Below are 18,485 nucleotides of genomic sequence, written 5' to 3'. Positions count from 1 at the left end.
TCTTCCCGCCTCAAAGGCACTGTTAGGATTAGGAGGAAGAAGCTGAGGATGACCAGACCGAATCTCTTGTTTGAATGGAACTTCTGCATCATGTATGAAGTGTATGAATATGCAACAGGCTGTTGTTTTTAAGGGTTAATCCTTTGTTAACGGGTGTCCTTTTTCGGACTTGTGCTGCCCAGAAAAAGGTACCCGGACATCCGTAACTCTTTGTTTTTGTTGTCTCATATTTTCCTAATTCAAGTTGTCCAAATTACTATTACTCTAACTGTATTGCTATTTCTATAACCATTTTATTACTATTAAACCTTTAAAATTTTAAAAAGAAGTGATTGGCGTTTTTCACACTTGGCAACACCTGAGTGTTACTTGGCCATCTTTGAGTAGCAGGAGGGCCGGGGGCACTAAGAGCAACCGCCCCAGCCAGGGATGCGCCCTGCAGTATGGGATGGGGATTTAGGGCAGTGCACTTCTTTCAGCAGTTTAACTTAGAAAACCTGCCAGCCAAAAAACGAAAATAAGGGGTTAAGAAAGGTTAAATTTTCAGATTTTAAGACTACCACGTCTACAGCTATGCCAAAACTTACGCTGTTTAATGTACAGCCTGGGAGCTAGCAGACCACGTACCACGGTGATGGGCACATCTTGGTTAAAAAATAAATAAATAAATAAATAAATAAATAAATAAATAAATAAATAAATAAATAGTGCAACACAGAGAAAGGCAGCTGCCTTCCGTGGTAGCCTAAGGAAAGCCCGATCCCAGGGGCTTGTTTTCCATGAGGGATGAGGTGAGGAATGCCGATGTATAGGGAGTGGACCAGGGATGAAGGCATCCATAGGCAAAGGAAAAGATCACCCTTGTCCGGATCTTTCCTCAGGAACGCAGACGAAAACCCCTCAAAAGCAACTCCTCCCTCGCCTCCTCCCTCGCCTCAAGGCCGACTGGGGCGCACGGCGGCCGCAGCGCAGCGGCGGGAGCGGCTCCCGGGCAGCCCTCACGGCGGGTCCGCCGCGGGGGCGGGGGCAGCGGGCAGGCGCCTCCCCGAGCGGCGCCCCCGGTCCTGACGGCGCTTCCGGGCGGGGGAGCCGGGATGTGCGTCCGGGTTGGGTCGGCCCCAGCGAGCGGTTTCCTCTCGCTTTCCCTCCGTCTCCTCTTCCCTGCGCCCCTGCACCGCCGTGCCCTCGGAGGGAGCGCCGCCCGCCCGCCCGCTCCGTAAGGGGTTGGTGAGAGGGGCCACGGGCGGGGGTCGGAGCCGGGGCGCCCCAGGCGGGAGCGGGGCTGGGGCCGCGGCAGGGGTCGGGCGGCCGAGCCTCCGAGGCGTGGCCCCTCGGGCAGGGCCGGGAGGTGCCGGTGGGATGGATCCCTGTGCGGAGACCCGTGGGTGGCTGCCTGTGTTCTCGCCCAAAATGGCCATCCGGCTTCCCGGTGCTGACGGGGCTTGCCGAGCTCCGGGCAGCCGGCTGTAGGCTAATGCAGGCAGGAAACATCATCTGTCTGAGCGAGCCCAGCGAAGGGATCGGGTAGTCGCGCTCTGCCAGCACGGGTGAGAGTGTGGTGATGGGCAGAGCCTTTAAAACGGGAGTATTTTCCCTTCCTTCGAAAGCAGCGTCATCTGATTCTTGGGAGGAAATTTGCAGCTGCAGAATGTTACTGTGATGATATCCCGACGCGGCAAAACGTGGGGGAAACTTAGCTTTTATCAGGGGAGCAGTGGTAAAGTTGTAGCAAGATCGAGGGCGGTCAAGAGAGACTTCGGAGCCTGGGAACTACTGGTTAAAGGAGCAGGAACACAAGCAGTGTTCTTTTCTGGCCTTCCAATCGCAGGGAATGAACTAGGAAGAAAGAGGAAGAACTCGGTTTTACAGGCAGAATTTTGGTTTTTTGATGGTGGGTCAGTCTGCACAACAACCATGCCTGCTGGCAATAGATTGGAACATTGTTTCAAAGGAGGAAACTACTTCTAAAAGAGTTAGTAGGACTCACTGAAGTAGTCTTAGACTAGATGTGAAAAGGAAAAGGGATAAAACCAGGCTCCCTGGGGAAAAGTTTGGGATAGGCATGCATTTGAGGCATGGGGGTCCAGAGGGTGGTGGTGAGTAGATTTAAATCCATCTGGCAGCTGGTTGCTAGTGGTGCTCCCCAGGGCTTGGCGTTTGTGCCAGTCCTGTTAATAACTTTACCAATGATCTTGATGAAGTGATTGTGTCAGTCAGTTTGCAGGTGGCACCAGGTTGGGTGGGAGTGTTGGTCTGCTGGAGGGCAGGAAGGCTCTGCAGAGGCATCCGGACAGGTTGGATTGATGGTCCAAGGCCAGTTGTGAGATGAATCAAGGCCAAGTGCCAGTGCCTACACTTGGGTCACAACAACCCCATGGAGAGCTACAGACTGGGGGTGGAGTGGCTGGAAAGCTGCCCGGTGGAAAAGGAGCTGGGGGTGCTGGTCAACACAAGGCAGATGTGCCCAGGAGGGCCAGTGGCACCCTGGCCTGTATCAGCAATAGTGTGGCCAGCAGGAGCAGGGCAGGGATTGTTCCCCTGCACTCAGCACTGCTGAGGCCACACCTCAAAACCCTGTGTGCAGCTCTGGGCCCCTCACTGCAAGAAAGAAACTGAAGGGCTGGAGGATGTCCAGGGAAGGGAAGGGTCTAGAACACAAGTCCTATGAGAAATGGCTGAGGGAGCTGGGGTCATTTAGCCTGGGGAAAAGGAAGCTCAGGGGAAACATTATTGCTTCCTACAATTGCCTGAAGGGATGTTGTAGCAAGGTGGGGGTTGGTCTCATCTGCAAGTTACAAGCCATAGGACAAGAGGAAATGGACTCGAGTTGTGCCAGGGGAGTTTTAGGTTGGATATTAGAAAAAATTCTTTACTGAAAGGATTATCAAGCATTGGAACATGCTGTCTTGGGCTGTGGGCATCACCATCCCTGGAGGTATTTAAAAGATGAGTGCATGTGGCACTTAGGGACATGGTTTAGCATTTGGCAGTGTTGGGTTAATGATTTGACTTGCTGATCTTTGAGGTAATTTCGAACCTTCCAACACTGAATTAACGATTCTGTGATTTTGTAGTTCAGTGCCTCCATTTCTTCCTCATTAAGAAAAAAAGCCACCAAAACATCAGTGAAATATCTCTGCATTAAGCCAAATAAATTATTCTCTACTTCTAATTTTTATTAATTTTCAATCAGTAAGTGTCAAACCAAAGCTAGTTAAGTAACTTGCCTGAAGTCACTTAAGCAATCTGTGACAAAGATGGAAATAACTTGTACTATCTATATGCACCCTAATCTGTGTGATCATCTTGCCTCTTGCTTTCTATTCACAGCATTTTTATGAACATAATAGCTATTTACTTTGTTGACAGAATCAGTAGTTTCCTGAATAAACCAGAGAGTCACCTGAGACGCAAAGATGTTGGAAGAAGATATGGAGGTGGCCATCAAGGTGGTAGTAGTAGGAAATGGAGCTGTTGGGAAGTCCAGTATGATTCAGCGATATTGCAAGGGGATTTTTACAAAAGACTACAAGAAAACTATTGGTGTAGATTTCCTGGAAAGACAGATCCAGTATGTATTAAACAGATGACATACTATTGATTTTTACCTCTCTCTCTATTTCTTTTTTCTGTTGCAATCCTGAAATTTGCGAAGGCTTGGAAAACAAGGCCTTCTCTTTCTGAAGCACACTAAAAGGAGTTGTTTTCTCTCTTGCATTGTGGGCTAAAGTTATATCCTTTATTCTCCATCCAAAATTTAAAATTATAAATAAAATCTGGAATATCTGCCATACCAGGCTCTTTGACAAGTTTGCTTTGTATTCTACTACCAGCTGATTTTTTTAAATTTTTTTTTTGTGATTTCTTGTGAAGAAGTGAAATTGCTTATGATAAAAGAATGACACAAATTTATTAGCCAATATAGAAAGAAATTACTGTGAAAAAATTAGCAAGTGTCTTTATGCAGTATAAGCAGGTAATACCTTATTATGTTTGGTAAAGTGGAAAATTGTATGATAATGAGAAGTAAGAAAATGCTATAAATTCTGCAAGCTGATGAAAAAGGTAAAAGCACCATTCTTCAGGCACCTAAATTTTGTTTTGATGTCTATCTTATTTTTCACTGTAGAAGGAAATGTAGAGGAAAAAGAGGAAAGGAGGAGGAAAATGTAATACAGATTGTTTGTAAAGCACATATAATGTAGTTGAGGGACTATTGCCATAGTATATTATGAAGGTGAATGAATATTAAGTTACATTATGTTTAAATCCAGTTAAATTTGATTTGGATTACTCTTATAGTGTAGAAACAGAATTATTTCCATGACATTTGCTTTGATTTGTTCCTGTTACTGTATTGATCACCAAACTGTCTTGTTTATTTCAGAGTTAATGGTGAAGATGTCAGGCTAATGTTATGGGACACTGCAGGTCAAGAGGAATTTGATGCAATAACTAAGGCCTACTATAGAGGTGAAAATACCATATTTGTTGTTTGGTAGTTGGGGTTTTCTTGGTCTGCACATCTCTAAAATATTTCCATATCTTCGTATTAAGAATTTTAGTTACTTCATGTGTGTGCAAAGCATGCTTAGTTCACTTTTTCAATTCTTAAGTATTTTTTCTCTTTGTGCAAGTTCCTTGTCTTAATTATGTCCACTTTATGCAGTAGTGCCCTTTGGAAAACATTGAATGAAATGAGACAAATGTCTACACAGAAGCTGGACAGAGTGTAGACATTCAAACAATCAGATGCAAATGTGTATTTTCCCTCTAAAAGTGTTTCATTACTCCTGTGAGACACACATTTGTAAATATTCCAGAAACTGTGGATGAGGCACATAGTAATTAATCCAAGGGGGGGAAATCCACCAGTCATCCTAGAAAGACAGTTTACAGGGCACAAGAGTTCTTTTGCTAGTACAGTCTGCCTCAAATACATGAAAGAGCAGTAACAAAAGTGTATTTACTTAATAAAATAAGCTGTATTATTTGTGCAAAGGCAGCTTATCTATTTAACCAGTTACAAATTGCATACTTAAGCTTTATTTGCTTATAATTTAACAATGGTTCTGTAAATATTTCTTTTTGGTTTTTTTTTTAGTGGGAGAGATATAAATGACTTGGCAAAGATTCCACTGTTCAGTTCTTGCAAACTAATTACCTGAGATGGGGGAAAATATACTGCTATGGTATAAAATTACCTCATTTGGAGATAAAGGAATGATTATGCCAAGCTGTTTCAGGGTGTTGCAGTCTTATGATCGTTTTATGTTTCATAATCAATTTGCTAATCAATGGGGTTTTTTGGTGATACTTCCTGTAGTTGCCTGTGATTGATGATTACTATTTCCTCAGAAAAAAAGATCTTCTTTTGTCATGTGGCTATAAATAATTTACAGCTGATAAGTTGAGCGTATGAATTTTGGATGGTAGTAGTTGATTCTCCTGGAGCTATCTTTTCACTGTCCTGGCCTTTGGTCCTCTTGTGTCCTTTGCTCTCCCCAGTTGTTTCAAGCCAAAGACTTTTTCTCCTAATTACTGGGACTGATAGGTTAGAATATGGAGCATTGAGAAGAATGTAGGACTACACCTCCTGGCCTCACTTACCACAAGCAAGTTTAAAAACAAAAAATTTGCATAAATATCTTGAAATCATGGTTATGACTCAAGCCCAGCGTAGTGCTGTTAGATCTCTGCTTGGAGTTCTTTGTACAGAAGTTCTTTCAGCACAGTCATCCTGTTCACAATGTAGCAGCATGATGGGTATACAGTAAGTCGTTCAAGGTGTCAGCTACAGAGACTGCTCTACGCTAGACTTTGACTCATGAAGGACAAGGGAAATCGGAAGAGCCTGGAGTGCAATTTTGGTCTAGCCTCAACAATCACACTATTGTAGAAGCAAAAAGTCAAGCTTACTTTGAAAATGCCAGGCTTTTATTGTTAATAAGGGGAGGACACCTCTAAGATAGGTCAGATAGATGCTGGCTGTTTATTAAAGGTTTGCTTCTCCCACAGATCACTGTCCCACTATCATTGCACTGGGGCTTATGTACTCCCCTGGGACACTGTGTATTGTCAGTTCTTCAGTGCTCACACACGAATGCTTCAGAGCCTGTCTGAGTGTTTCTTGTCCAGGGACCAAATTCATTCAGCCTTGCAGAGGAAGAGCATTGGAGCTGAAAGTGGATTTGTTGTGTGGTTTCCTATGTGCAGGCTAGTGTGTACAGCCAGTGCAGTTGCATGCCCACAATCACATAGTACAGCAGCCTAAATACACAGCTGAAGGAAGCACTGTATATATTTAATAATTTCTTTTTTGTATTGTCCCATGCATCTTCTCAGCAGTTTCTATGTGACTGAAATCAAATGTTTCTCAAAGCAGTATTTGATCATTTCTTCGTGCATGTATCTTCTTCCTTCTACTGCCACTGGCGTAACTTGAAGATCCTTGGTAGGTTTTTGATGGAAGACAGACATCTTGCTCATTAGTGTGTTTCTCAGCTGCTGATTAGTCAAATTGTCAGGATCCTCATTTTGTTGCAAAATAGTTTATTCTTCATAATCAAGCCTTCATAGGATTGCTTTCATTTGCATTTGTTCACCCCTTTTGTCTGTAGCAAATATGATAATGGAAGGCCCTAGTACAGTTATTTTAGGTACTGTTAAGGAGACATTAAATCCTGCTGAGCCTGTCAAAGACAGCCAGGATCCACAGAAGTTAAAACATCAGCAGTAAACAAGAATTTCTGGATGATGATACTGGATTTTGATCTCAGTGTGAGATTGAACAAGTCACCATCAGTTTTATAGGGGATATGTGTTTTCTGTCATAGCTTGGATAGCTGAGGCAAAGTACTGAGTGAAATGAACAGGGTCAGGTGTAAAGCCCTGTGAGAGTCCTCTCAGGGCAAGGAATTTCCTTACACTTTCTATTACAAAGGCTTTGTACCATTATGAAAGGAAAAGAAATGTGGTTATGTAGTCTATGGGGATAGGATAGTCTGCTGAGACCAATTCAGATGACAAGCTCATGCTTTACTTGAATTAAGTAGCACTAGTCTCTAAATTTTTTTCTGAATTGCTCTAGGTATAAATATTTTGTCAGTTATTCTGCAGGCAGTTGAAGCATTTTAAAATATAGAGGAACTACCAACGCAGTAATTGCGCACAATGTCATTTTCTTCAGTACTTTAAAGTACCTTTTTGGAACAGCTTCTTACAAAGGAGCTTTAATTTAAAATATTCATTGAGAACATCCTGAGGTGTTATGCTCCTGTATGGCACTATCCTGAGCCTTTGCTGCTGGTGACTGTTGTTGTACATAATCTGTTGTATGACAGAGGTGGTGTATGACTCCATTAGCAGTGGATGACTGAGACAGTAATGTTACTGACTCTTGAATTCTGTCAGTGCCTGCATAAAAAAGGTGTTTACGTGGTTCAATTCTAGGGTTTGTCTTTTTTTTTTAACTCCTTAGAACTATTAGATGGATATTATAATTTCTTAAATTGTTTGTTTTCAGTAAAAATACTGAGTATTTAGCAGATTTCTTGAAGATGAAAAGAATTTGCATATTAAAATCTCTGGCTTGTGGTGTCTTCTGTTGAACTCTGTTGCCATACTAACTTCTGCACCATCTGAAGCACACTTCAGAAAGATCACAATTGACACTGTTTTGCATTGAACCTGAGAGGAAAACTACTTTTGTCTTCTCTTCTTAAATAAGCATCTTAGAGAGTTATTGGATTAGTTAAGTCTGATACTTATGATCCAGTGATTGAAAACTTTGGCAGATATTTGGAAATACATGATAACATGAGTGTATAGAATTTGTCTTTGTTGATGACACTATGTTTTACTGTTGTTTGTTGTAAAAATCTTGAAGGTCCTCAAAAATATTTCAGTTTGATTCTTTATTAAAGCCTGTCATATAATTTCCTTTTGAAATTAATATGGGCAAGCTGAGGTATTTTTACTGTCCTTGGCCACTGCATTCTACCTGTACTATATGTAAACTGAATAAAGTCTAATGTAGTATGCTACCTTCTCTTTACCTACCACATGCCAGGGCTTTTCCCTCTAAATTTACTGTTACTTTTGGTAGCATTCAGAAGGAATGGGTGGAAGAAGAAAGATTAAGTGAAGGTGTCTTAGTTTGGAAATTTCACAAAGGATTTCTTGGTCTTGAAACTGAAGTGATGTTAACAGATGGTGGGAGTATTTTAATAAATGCTCTCATCTCCATTAAACTACTTTGTGAGATAATAGGCAGACTAACCTACTTTGGAAAGAATAAGGAATTTTACATCTCTGTCACAGGAATCACATCAGAATAATTGCATACTTTAGAGTACATCGTAGACAGTAGGGAAAACAAACAGTTTTACAACACGAATAATAGGGGAGATTATGGAAGGCTGCGTTGTTGCTTTTTTACTGGTAGAGCTTCAGTCGAAGTTCTTAGGGCAGTTATTATTGTTTTGTATAAAACTGTACCAGAAGAATCTTGATATGCATGTGGAAGAATGTTAAAGAGCATAGGAAATCTTTCTGAAAATAGACTCTGAACTTGGCTTTTAAAAAGCTCAATAAAAGCAAACCCAGTAAGAGAACTTGTGTGCTTTGTGCCAGAGACATAGAAGATAAACAGAGTACAGGAATCAGGGATACTTCATGAAACTCAGAAATAAAATTCCTACTGATGAAAAATTTTTCATGGTATATATGGTATTAATGGGAGATGTTCACCACAAGATTATGCTAGAGTCTCAAAAACACTGGCTATCTATTCCTTTCCTACTCTGTTACTAAATAACTAGTACATTGAAGGCATATAAATAATGAAGTGTGCAAAGAAAAGCAGTTTCTGAAGAATAACAAAGGGCTACTGGACAGTCAAAAGACTGCACACTAATATTTCAGCTGTGGAGGTACCTTCTCAGTATCCAGGGAGTTTAACTGTTGTTTATTTACAAAACTGTGACAAAAGGTTTTGTATACTTTATCATAGTGCTCTGATAGAATTATTAGACTAGCTGGTAGCAGTAATTAGAAACACACTTATTTTCACCAAAAAGCTACTAACAATTTACTTGAAATAATCACAACTTCATCTGAAAACTTTTTAAAGTTTTCTGCTTTTCAGAATCCAGATTACTATACCACAAAGAATAATGTGAAATGTGCTTTACAGATGCCGCATACAGGAAAAAATCTGCCTTCTGGTCTTCATTAATCTGTCTGTAAAACAGCAATAAATGAACCTCCCCTTCCCTTTTCCCAGCCTTTCCAAACCTCCTCCTTTTCCTTTCCCCTGCATACATTCAATATGCTGGAATTAGCTTTAAAGGTAACAGACCCATGCTCATCATAAAGATGGCTGTAATGATCAAAATAATATGGCAATGAATTTTCATTTAGGGAATCTATGACCAGTGGTTTGACACAAGCTGGTAGTAAAAGTGCATGTTTGTGGGGAAAACTTTAAAAATCCCTCATATTTTAAATACATTACATTTTTTTCTATTGTTTATTGGCTAATTTGTGTGTATTTGTATTTGTAATTTATTTGTATATTTCTAGGAGCCCAGGCTTGTGTTCTTGTGTTTTCTACAACTGACAGAGAGTCCTTCAAAGCAATCCCTACCTGGAGGCAAAAAGTTGTGACTGAAGTTGGAGACATTCCCACAGTTCTTGTGCAGAATAAGATTGATCTTCTTGATGACTCTTGCATAAAGAAGTAGGAGTTCTATTGTACTACTTTTAAAGATCAATAGGTGCCTCCTGTATTCCCAAGTTTTAAAAAAAAAAGTCTGTGAGAGTTTCTGGTGAAGAGTTAGAGTACCTGGGTTGTCCCACCTGTGTCCTGCATCTAGACATGCCCTAGAAGCACATGGGGTGGGTGTTGCTGCATGAGTGAAGATACTTGGACAGATGTGCTGCAAAGCTAGGAGCTTTCTGTTTATTTGTTTATTTCATGCTGTATCCTGAAGGCAAAAGTAATAGAGGAAAGACATGAAAAGTTTGGTTCTGCATAATATGATTCCCACCCCTTTTTTTTTTTTCTAAAAATCTAAAACTATAGATTTTTGTCCTGTTAAAAACTGTGCTGTGCACCACTGAAGGCACGCTGTCTGTATGGCTAGTGAATGCTTGCTAATATTCTTTGCTTTCTTTAATTTGTTTTTTATTATTCATTTTTATCAAAACATTGTGACTCTATGGAAATACATATGTGGTAATATTCTCAAACTGCATGGTGCTGAATCTTCCTTGCTGTATTTTGCTTTACAGATTTTATTGTCAATTCATTCTGCCCTTTTGAATGTGACCAATTTCATTCTTGTCCTAAAATCAGCTTAACAAATGTGTTTATTTACCACAGTATTTCATGTAGAAAATAGTGCATGATCAAGTTGATCATTCTCCACTTCTTCAATTTCTATCATCTTCCTGAGAGATTTAAATTATTTCTTCTTTTTTTGTTGTTTCCTGCACTGGCTTTCTTTGTTGTCTGTTTGCTATCATTGATGGCATAAATCAGCTTCTACTTCTTCTGCAAAGAATTCTGAGGATTTTTCAAAGGAAAAGCAAAATTGCATTTGAACTCCTCCTTTATTCATGGTATGTCACTTAGGTTTGGTTCTCAGAATACTCTGTCTGCCTCAGTAACATAATCTTTCTGATGATTTGATTTTCCTTAGGGAGTTATTCATAAGTTTCTTAAACTTTAACATGAGCTCCTTTTTACTTCACAGAAAAAAGTAATTCTTGATTTCATCTGTGCACTCATCTGATTGCATAGCATACTGCTTCATTAAGATATGTTTAAGGATTAATTTTTGTTGTTTAGAGTTTGCAGTGATAGTGCTGTTAATTACAGCCTCCTTCCTTTTGGTTTCACCAACACACTTCTTTGAACCCTTGGGAAATTTTATTTTATGAAGTCAATAAATACTGGAAAGAATTCTTTTGAGTCACAAAGAAACTGCATATAAAATAAATACCTTCTTTTTATAGTGGAGATACTGTAAAGAAATTAAGGATTAGGTATTTTTTGACTGTCTTGAATTTCTCAACCCACTTTGCCATGTTTAACTTTAAAAAAGACATTTTGTTTTTAAGAATAAATGAACCAAGTAAGGGCTTACAAAGCCATCTTGTGTTGTGCAGTGAGGAGGCAGAAGCGCTGGCAAAGAAGCTGAAGGTGAGGTTCTACCGAGCGTCGGTGAAGGAAGACCTGAACGTGAGCGAAGGTAGGCGGTGCCGCGGCGGGCGGGTCCCGGCCATCCCCGGGCTGGAGCCAGCTGGCACTGACACATCCCTGCGTGCTGCTGGCAGCCCTCTGTATTCCATAGCAGCACGCCTTCAACACAGCTAAAATTACCTGATAGCACTGGGTTAGGCCCATTCCTTCCTGCAGTCTTTCTCTTCCACAAACACACACAGCTGAGAGGTTCACGAGTGCCAGTGTGTTAAGGCTTCTTAGTCCTGATGACTGTCAGTAAGCAAAAGCTTTTGAAACAAATAAATACTTATAGTAGAAGCTCAGATATTGCAACACAAAAACTGTTGAACACATTATTTTGTAATTATTAATAGCTAATAAGTAATTGATAGAAAAAATTATATTTTAGTCATGTTTAAAGTACATTGAAAGATTGCATCTCTTGCAGTGTTTTGTCTTACTGGTGATATCTGATTAGTTCCTAAGTACCACTTTTAATGTACTTAGTTTCATAAGAGTAGTGTTAAAATTTTGAGTCTCTGTCTTTTGTGGCTGGGTTTGAATAATCATGTACTATACTCCCTAATTATATATTCTTGTTTAATTAGCCAAGATTCTCTATTAACATCATTCACCATGGGAAAAATCTGCAAGAGAAAATGTGAAACTCTTTTGTATCATCTTTAAATTAGTTGAATTACAAATGTAAATAATCATAACACATCTAGGTTCTGAAAATTCTGCTTTAGTTGTATATTTTTTCACATTCCTAGGTCAACTTTTTATACAGTAATAGAAATGAGGGTAGCATTAGTTAATCAGAAAAATCTAGTTGCCAGGTTGTATTAATAGACTTATTTTACATGATTACTGATTTTTAAGGCTTCTTGCAAAATATATATATTAAATTCCTACATAACTGTAAAAAGTTCCAAGTTGCATTAATTGAAACATTTTGCAATATGTGTGCACCATTGTTTTTTATTAGAAGAGCATTGAGATATTTCTGTGCAGGACTTCAGTACTGCGATCTGTAAGAGCTGGGCAGACACTGGGGTGACCTGGGTTCTGCCTAGGCACACAGGCCTGCCCAGAATCACTCACCAGGTTGTGCTAAACCTGGGGTGTGAAATGCACTTTTGTCACCATGCAGAATTTTGATATAATGGCATGATGATGACTATTATTATTTTTAAGCATTCTGTGATATACCTTTTTTCTTTTTTAACTTTCCAGTTTTTAAGTATTTGGCTGATAAATATCTTCAAAAGCTCAAGCAACAAACAGCAGAAGATTCAGAAGTAGTACATACAAGCAGTAACAAGATTGGTATGTATACTTTAATAAAGAAAACCCCTAGAAACAGTATTTTGTGCCATCAAAGCTTATGGTCTCATCTGTTTCTTTATGGAAATAATACAAAGTGAATCAGAGTCTAATTATTACCTCCCTATCTTAGGATATCATCTCTCTGTAAAACAACTTTGTGACTCTTTAAATTACAAGATGGTCAAACTGATGCACAAAAGTTTCTAGCTAATGCTTGGCAAGTGCCCTTTTACTAAATTCATTTAAACAAGATTGTGCAAGGATTTGAGAAGGATGCTTGTTGGGTTTTTTAAATGTAATTAGCATTTCATAGCATTGCTCATCTCTGTGTGGACTTATAAGACTCATGGGGAAAGAATGTGTAATCAGAAGGTGTTTGTAAGTTGCCTTCTGTAAGAAAACACTGAACTTCTCTAGTTCTTCTTTAAAGCTTTTCTGAGTCAGGTAATTTATTTTCCTTAAAGCACTCCCTTTTTATTCCAGCCTTTTACCTACCTTTATATCAACAAAGTTTCTGAATTTTAAATCGCCATCTGTCTTCTATTATGTTACTCAACTAACCACAACTTTGTGCAGTTAGTAACATACACATACACAGATGAGTACATATGCTGCCCTTCAATTACATAGATGCATACCAGCTTTAAATACTGCCTGGCTAGTAATTGCAGCTGCCTCTACTTCCAATTTAGCTGCAAAATTTACTCAAAACAGATTTAAAAGCTAGTGTATACATTTGAGGTGCTCTGCTATGCCTTAGCAGGTGCTGCATCTAAAGTGTTCATGTATTATGCTGTAAAGCATAAATGTAAACAAAGCAGTAAACAAATGCAAATACTTCTCTTGTCTGAATTCTGTAGGTGTTTTTAATACAGCTGGTGGAAGTCACTCCAACCAGAATTCTAGCACTCTTAATGGTGGAGATGTCATCAACCTTAAACCCAACAAACAGAGGACCAAGAAAAACAGAAGTCCTTTTAGCAACTGCAGTATACCTTAGACCACTGTTGGAGGAAATTAAGCAGCTCAGAGAATTGGATGAAGTTGTGCAATTGAATCCAGAATAAAGCCAGCTGTAGAGGTATTTTTACTGGTGCTTTAGCAAATCTTGTGCCTCCCAGACAGAGGGTGGATTTTGATGAACTTGCTGATGCTGTGGGTTTCTTGTGTGGCGTGAGACACCTGGTGGCAACACATAGAACCGTGGCTGCCTCATGCACTTTGTACAGATTAGGTGAGCTTTTCCTTTCTCAAGGAGTTACTTACAGAGCTATGAACTAGGTATTATTGCTGAATTGCAAAGCACATTTAATGTAAGGATAATACTTAAACGTATAGGTACGGACTCTAACTCTCTGGCCCAAGGTAATGTAGCAACCTTGAAACTAAATTTCAAAGAAAATATTAGAATTGGTTAGTCAGGACACTAACAAGATAAATGAAGAGCAAAAAAGCACTACTTCATTTTATGCCTGACCATATTAATATTCTGCCAGGTTTCTGGCAGTCCTGTGGGTGCAAGGTCCTTGCATTATATATATGTGTGCATTATATATGTAAACATTTGGGATGAATATCTAGGCTTGGTTCCAATGTGTATGTTACTTGGAGATCAGCTAATGATCATCAGATAGCATCTTGTAATTGTCCTTTAAAAATGTTGCATTTCAAATGAGGCTTTCTAAGCTGCCATTGTGTATGTTTAACTTGCTATACTTTGGGCCTAAAAGCTTAGATTTAAAAATGTGTGGTGCCAAAAATGCTCGTTTTTACCTAATGCTATGCTACAGATGTTTTGTAAGTTTGTTTTTCTCAGTCTTAACAGGTTGGACAAATAACACTAATAGCTATTTAGAAGGAACATATGATCATGTTCTTATTCAAATTTGATTGTTGTATCCTGTGTCATCTTATGAAAAAGGAATTTTCAAAGTGGTGTTACAAAGTATTTATCTTATTTGAATGTTTTCATAGATACCATAAACTAAGTTACAGGGATCCAAAAATTTGCAGCTGATTATATTCGGGAGACGTTCTTGAATGTTGTCTCAGATTTAAAGTTAAGGAAATCTAATTCTGCAAGATCAGAGACATGGCAAAAAAATTTCAAAGTGCTTCAGTAATTTTACAGAACTGATGTAGATGTTTAGGAGCCCAAATCTAACTTCAGGGTTATTTGGGCTAAGGCTCCTAAATCACTAAGGTGCTTTTAAAGATGCTAAGCAAGATACCTTTTATTTAGCAAAAATGAACACTTTATAATCCTCTTCAAGAGCATGCATGCCTTTTAAAAACTATCCATTTTGTTTACATGTTTTTGTATGGTATGATATGATTTTAACTTTCTAAGATTTCTACAAGTCTGCCAGTGACAAATGCAAAATCTGCTGCTTAAATAATCAGAGTTTTAATAATTTTGTAAACGGTGTATGAGAATGAAAATTGGTTGAGTGATCCTGTATATTTTTGAAGGAAGGACTTTTCACTATGTGAATTCATGTAGGAAGCTTGACTGACTTTGTTTCTAAGTCAATGAGTATGAAAACTGAAATGTATTCTTATTCTCACTGTCTGCAGGGAGAGAAGTGAGTGGCAAGTTATGCACAAATACTAAAGATCTCTGAACTCTGTATTTTATGTTTACTGTATTAGGCTTTCTACCAGTACCGCAGTTTCTTTGACAAACCGTTAGAGATCTGTTGCTGGCAAGGAGGGCACTCCATCCCTTTTGCTATTGCAACAAAACTGTGTGTTCTTCACCATAATGTTTCCTGTTTCCTGTGTTATCTCTTGCATAAAGGCCTCTATTTTTTAACAAGTGCATTTAATCGCTGTATGTATGAATGGAGTCAAGTCCTATCTGTCTTAGCAGTTTAGGAAGTAAGGTACTTGGGATAAGATGAGTGAACATCATGGGGCCACCTCACAACTTAGGGAAGAGTGTATGCATGAAGAATTCTGACAACTGTTTTTAATATGGAAACTTTTACATTTCACTGTCTACAAGTTTCATGGGGTTTTATTCATTTTTCATGAAAAACAAACAAAACCACAAAATGTTTGAAACATCTTTTTTTGCCTTGTTTGACTTTGTACAGCGGACTGAAAAGTAAGTCTTTATTATGTGTAATGACAATTTGTACTATTTTATGTTATATTGTAACACACTGTACAATTAGTATAGGTTGTTTGTATCTACAGTATGTCACTATAAACTACTGCTTTTAACAACTCAGCAGTTGTTTCATAGGTGGAGACTTCACAGACTTTGATAAATTTAAGGTATGTTGAAATGCAGTGCATATATTTTAATGTAGGAATAGTTACTTGCAGCATTGGGTAACAGTGAGTTTTCATTTTACTCCCACCCTACATCTGAAGTGGATCTTTGTTGAGACCTTGCAGTGCTTGTTCTCTAATATGACTGTGATGGAAACTGCTCAAATTAACATCTTTCTGGGAAGTACTCTGCATGTACGCTGCTTGAAAATTTTGATTCTTTATTCTGCTGGGGTTAGTGTGTAGGTGTAAACCAGATGACTTGCATATTGCAGGGACTCTTAGGTATTCACATCACTCTTCAGTGGCACTAACTTTTGCCTTTTGGAAGAAGAGACATGCCTAAATGTTTTAGCACTTGTGTTGTCCCTCATGAATAATTTTTATTACAAACATTACTTCATTCTCCACTCAAAGTGTACTCATTAAAATATCATATGTTATAGTTAGCAAAACCTACAGGTGCAGGGCTGGTAATAAAAATGCTCCTCTCTTTGCATCCCTGGGACTGCATGGTGGGTGAGGATGTGGCTCTGTTACGTCCATGGTAGCCTGGATTAAGAGCAAGAGATTCTCGTGCCACAAGACACAAATTTCATTGCACTCCTGTATATTCTTTTTTTATCATTCGAATAGCTCATTGGCTGTATTATCTTGATCTTGCCACAATTCTTTGCCCTTGGCTGATAAAGCTACCACTAGCAGGAAACTTCAGTGATTGTAAATGCCTTAGTGAAATAGGGAATCACTAAAGAGTATGACACTACAGCTTTGTCACTTCTGTGTTGTATCCATTCAGTGAATGGGTGTTCTCCCAGTACGTGGGGCATCGTTAGGTGCAAAGCAGTAATGCTAGGGATGTATTTCCAGCTGGAAATAGCAAATCTCAAAGTTGTATGACTGATCACACTGATTTTTGTGCTTGTGTGTGTGTGGCTAATTTAAAAGACTTTAAATATTCCACTTAAGACAATTTTGAAGCTTCCTTATTTTCAGTGTTTCTTAAGGCAACACTTTTGTAGTCAAAATGCCTGAATTACCACACTGTCAGTCTGATTTCCTGTTTAATTTTTACGCTTCAGTAAAATATAACTTTTTACTTTCTTCATTATTGGTCTGCAGCACATCTGACATGAACTTTTCCTTCGCAGCATTTCTGTAGAGGTGGGATAATCTAAAGAGCATTGAGCAGCTGAACACGCAGCACTCTGGGGGGTTATGTGGGGCACATGCACAAGACTCAGCAAGTCTGCCCTTGAAGCTGTTCATGCAGCCTTCAGGATGAGAGTTCCAGGTGTTAACAGGGTGAATGATCTGCCCTTCTCTGTGGGAGTTCATCATTCAGCAAGCCAACACACATGCTGCTCCATTCCAGTGACACTACCTGAGCCCCTGCTGCTTTTCTAAGTGTAGTCATAGACCTTCAGTTGAAGTTCCAGTACCTGAACACTAACTGTACCAAAATTAGAGTGCAAGGATGGTCCAGCAGGCTTGAATTCATCGAAATGACCTTGCCGTCTTTTTGCAGAAAAGTTGTGCAGATCTTCTTTCTAACGCACAAATAGTATTGAGAGAAGAAAATAATCTCTGTTAAATATGGCATCCAAGCAGATAATCAAAATTATTACAGCAATGCTTAGATTTAAGATGAAAGGTGCCTATAATGGAATAAGAGAAACCTGCTGATGTTCCGTGTTAAGTGTTCTATACGAGTCATCTAAAAGCCAGGTGAGTCCTAGTACTGAACTGGACTCATTCTCAGGTTTCTAGTAGAAGGGTAATACTGATAAATAGTTTGTCAGTTCTGCCAAACTCACTAAAGTTGATAAGAAAAATTTAAAATTACTGTGGACCAGAAGAAACACTACTCTCATTGTGAGGATTAAGGTGCATTGTTACTAATGGCTTAAATGTAACTGGCTAAAAGAGGAAATGTACACAACTGGTTTTATCACCGTCATGATCTCAAGTAAACGTAACAGATTTGTAGAAAAAAAAGTCAACATACCATAAGTCGTCAACCAGAAGAATCAGTGTTTAAAACTGAGTATCTTGTGTATGCTGTTCTGTAAAATCCCTACAAATTAATTCTGCTGTTCTCTTGTAAGTGACACTAGTTTCATCATGCGACTTAAAATGTTTGTTTGCTTATTGTTGGGTCTGATATAAGTCACTACTTTTGTTGTTATATTAAATTGTCATGATATTAAATTTTAAAAATTGCTGTAACTACAAGCTGTGCAAACTCAATCTGATTGAGAAACGTGTGCTTTTTCCTTGGGTGTGTGTTGCCGACAGCTGGGATCAAAGGCAGCACATGAGAGCACTGGAAGGAACAAGTGTGGATGCCCCAGACAAACAGAAATGTTTTTTCTTAGCTCTTGCCTCTGATTTCTTTACCATGTGGTTGAAATACAAAATAGGGATTCTTTTCTGCTCTTTCTGGTCATTTTGCTTTTTATGATTGGTCTGGCCAATACAGTGACAAGGTTTAAGTTCAAGATTGACAGATGTTGGAAGTGGCATTAAAGTATTATTAATATATCAAAGATGCCTGGTACATTTTCTGAAAATAAACAGGTATGTAGTCACTAGTGATTGTTGCTTGGGGGCTTTGCATTGTTTTAGTATTTTTTCTTTTTTCAGT

General features: G+C 39.0%; 1 protein-coding gene across 1 annotated transcript; it reads left to right on the top strand.

The window, feature by feature from the left end:
* The first annotated feature begins 1,085 nt into the window (after positions 1 to 1,085).
* On the top strand, positions 1,086 to 18,133 carry RAB23 (RAB23, member RAS oncogene family). The gene is made up of 7 exons (XM_084202839.1): positions 1,086 to 1,223; positions 3,370 to 3,571; positions 4,388 to 4,473; positions 9,586 to 9,742; positions 11,176 to 11,258; positions 12,467 to 12,559; positions 13,420 to 18,133. The coding sequence occupies exons 2-7, from the start codon at positions 3,417 to 3,419 to the stop codon at positions 13,557 to 13,559; spliced, it is 714 nt and encodes a 237-aa protein (XP_084058965.1). The 5' UTR covers positions 1,086 to 1,223; positions 3,370 to 3,416; the 3' UTR covers positions 13,560 to 18,133.
* Positions 18,134 to 18,485: the final 352 nt, after the last annotated feature.

Source organism: Fringilla coelebs (assembly GCF_963513975.1).
Source record: "Fringilla coelebs genome assembly, chromosome: 3".
Lineage (NCBI taxonomy): Eukaryota > Metazoa > Chordata > Aves > Passeriformes > Fringillidae > Fringilla > Fringilla coelebs.
This window is presented reverse-complemented; position numbering and strand designations above follow the sequence as displayed.

What these genes read in the sequence shown, in the direction of transcription:
- RAB23 (XM_084202839.1), top strand. Translation starts at nt 3,417, where the DNA reads ATGTTGGAAGAAGATATGGAGGTGGCCATCAAGGTGGTAGTAGTAGGA. An exon ending in TTCCTGGAAAGACAGATCCA is followed by an intron (nt 3,572 to 4,387) that starts GTATGTATTAAA and finishes TGTTTATTTCAG; the next exon opens with AGTTAATGGTGAAGATGTCA. An exon ending in AGACCTGAACGTGAGCGAAG is followed by an intron (nt 11,259 to 12,466) that starts GTAGGCGGTGCC and finishes TTAACTTTCCAG; the next exon opens with TTTTTAAGTATTTGGCTGAT.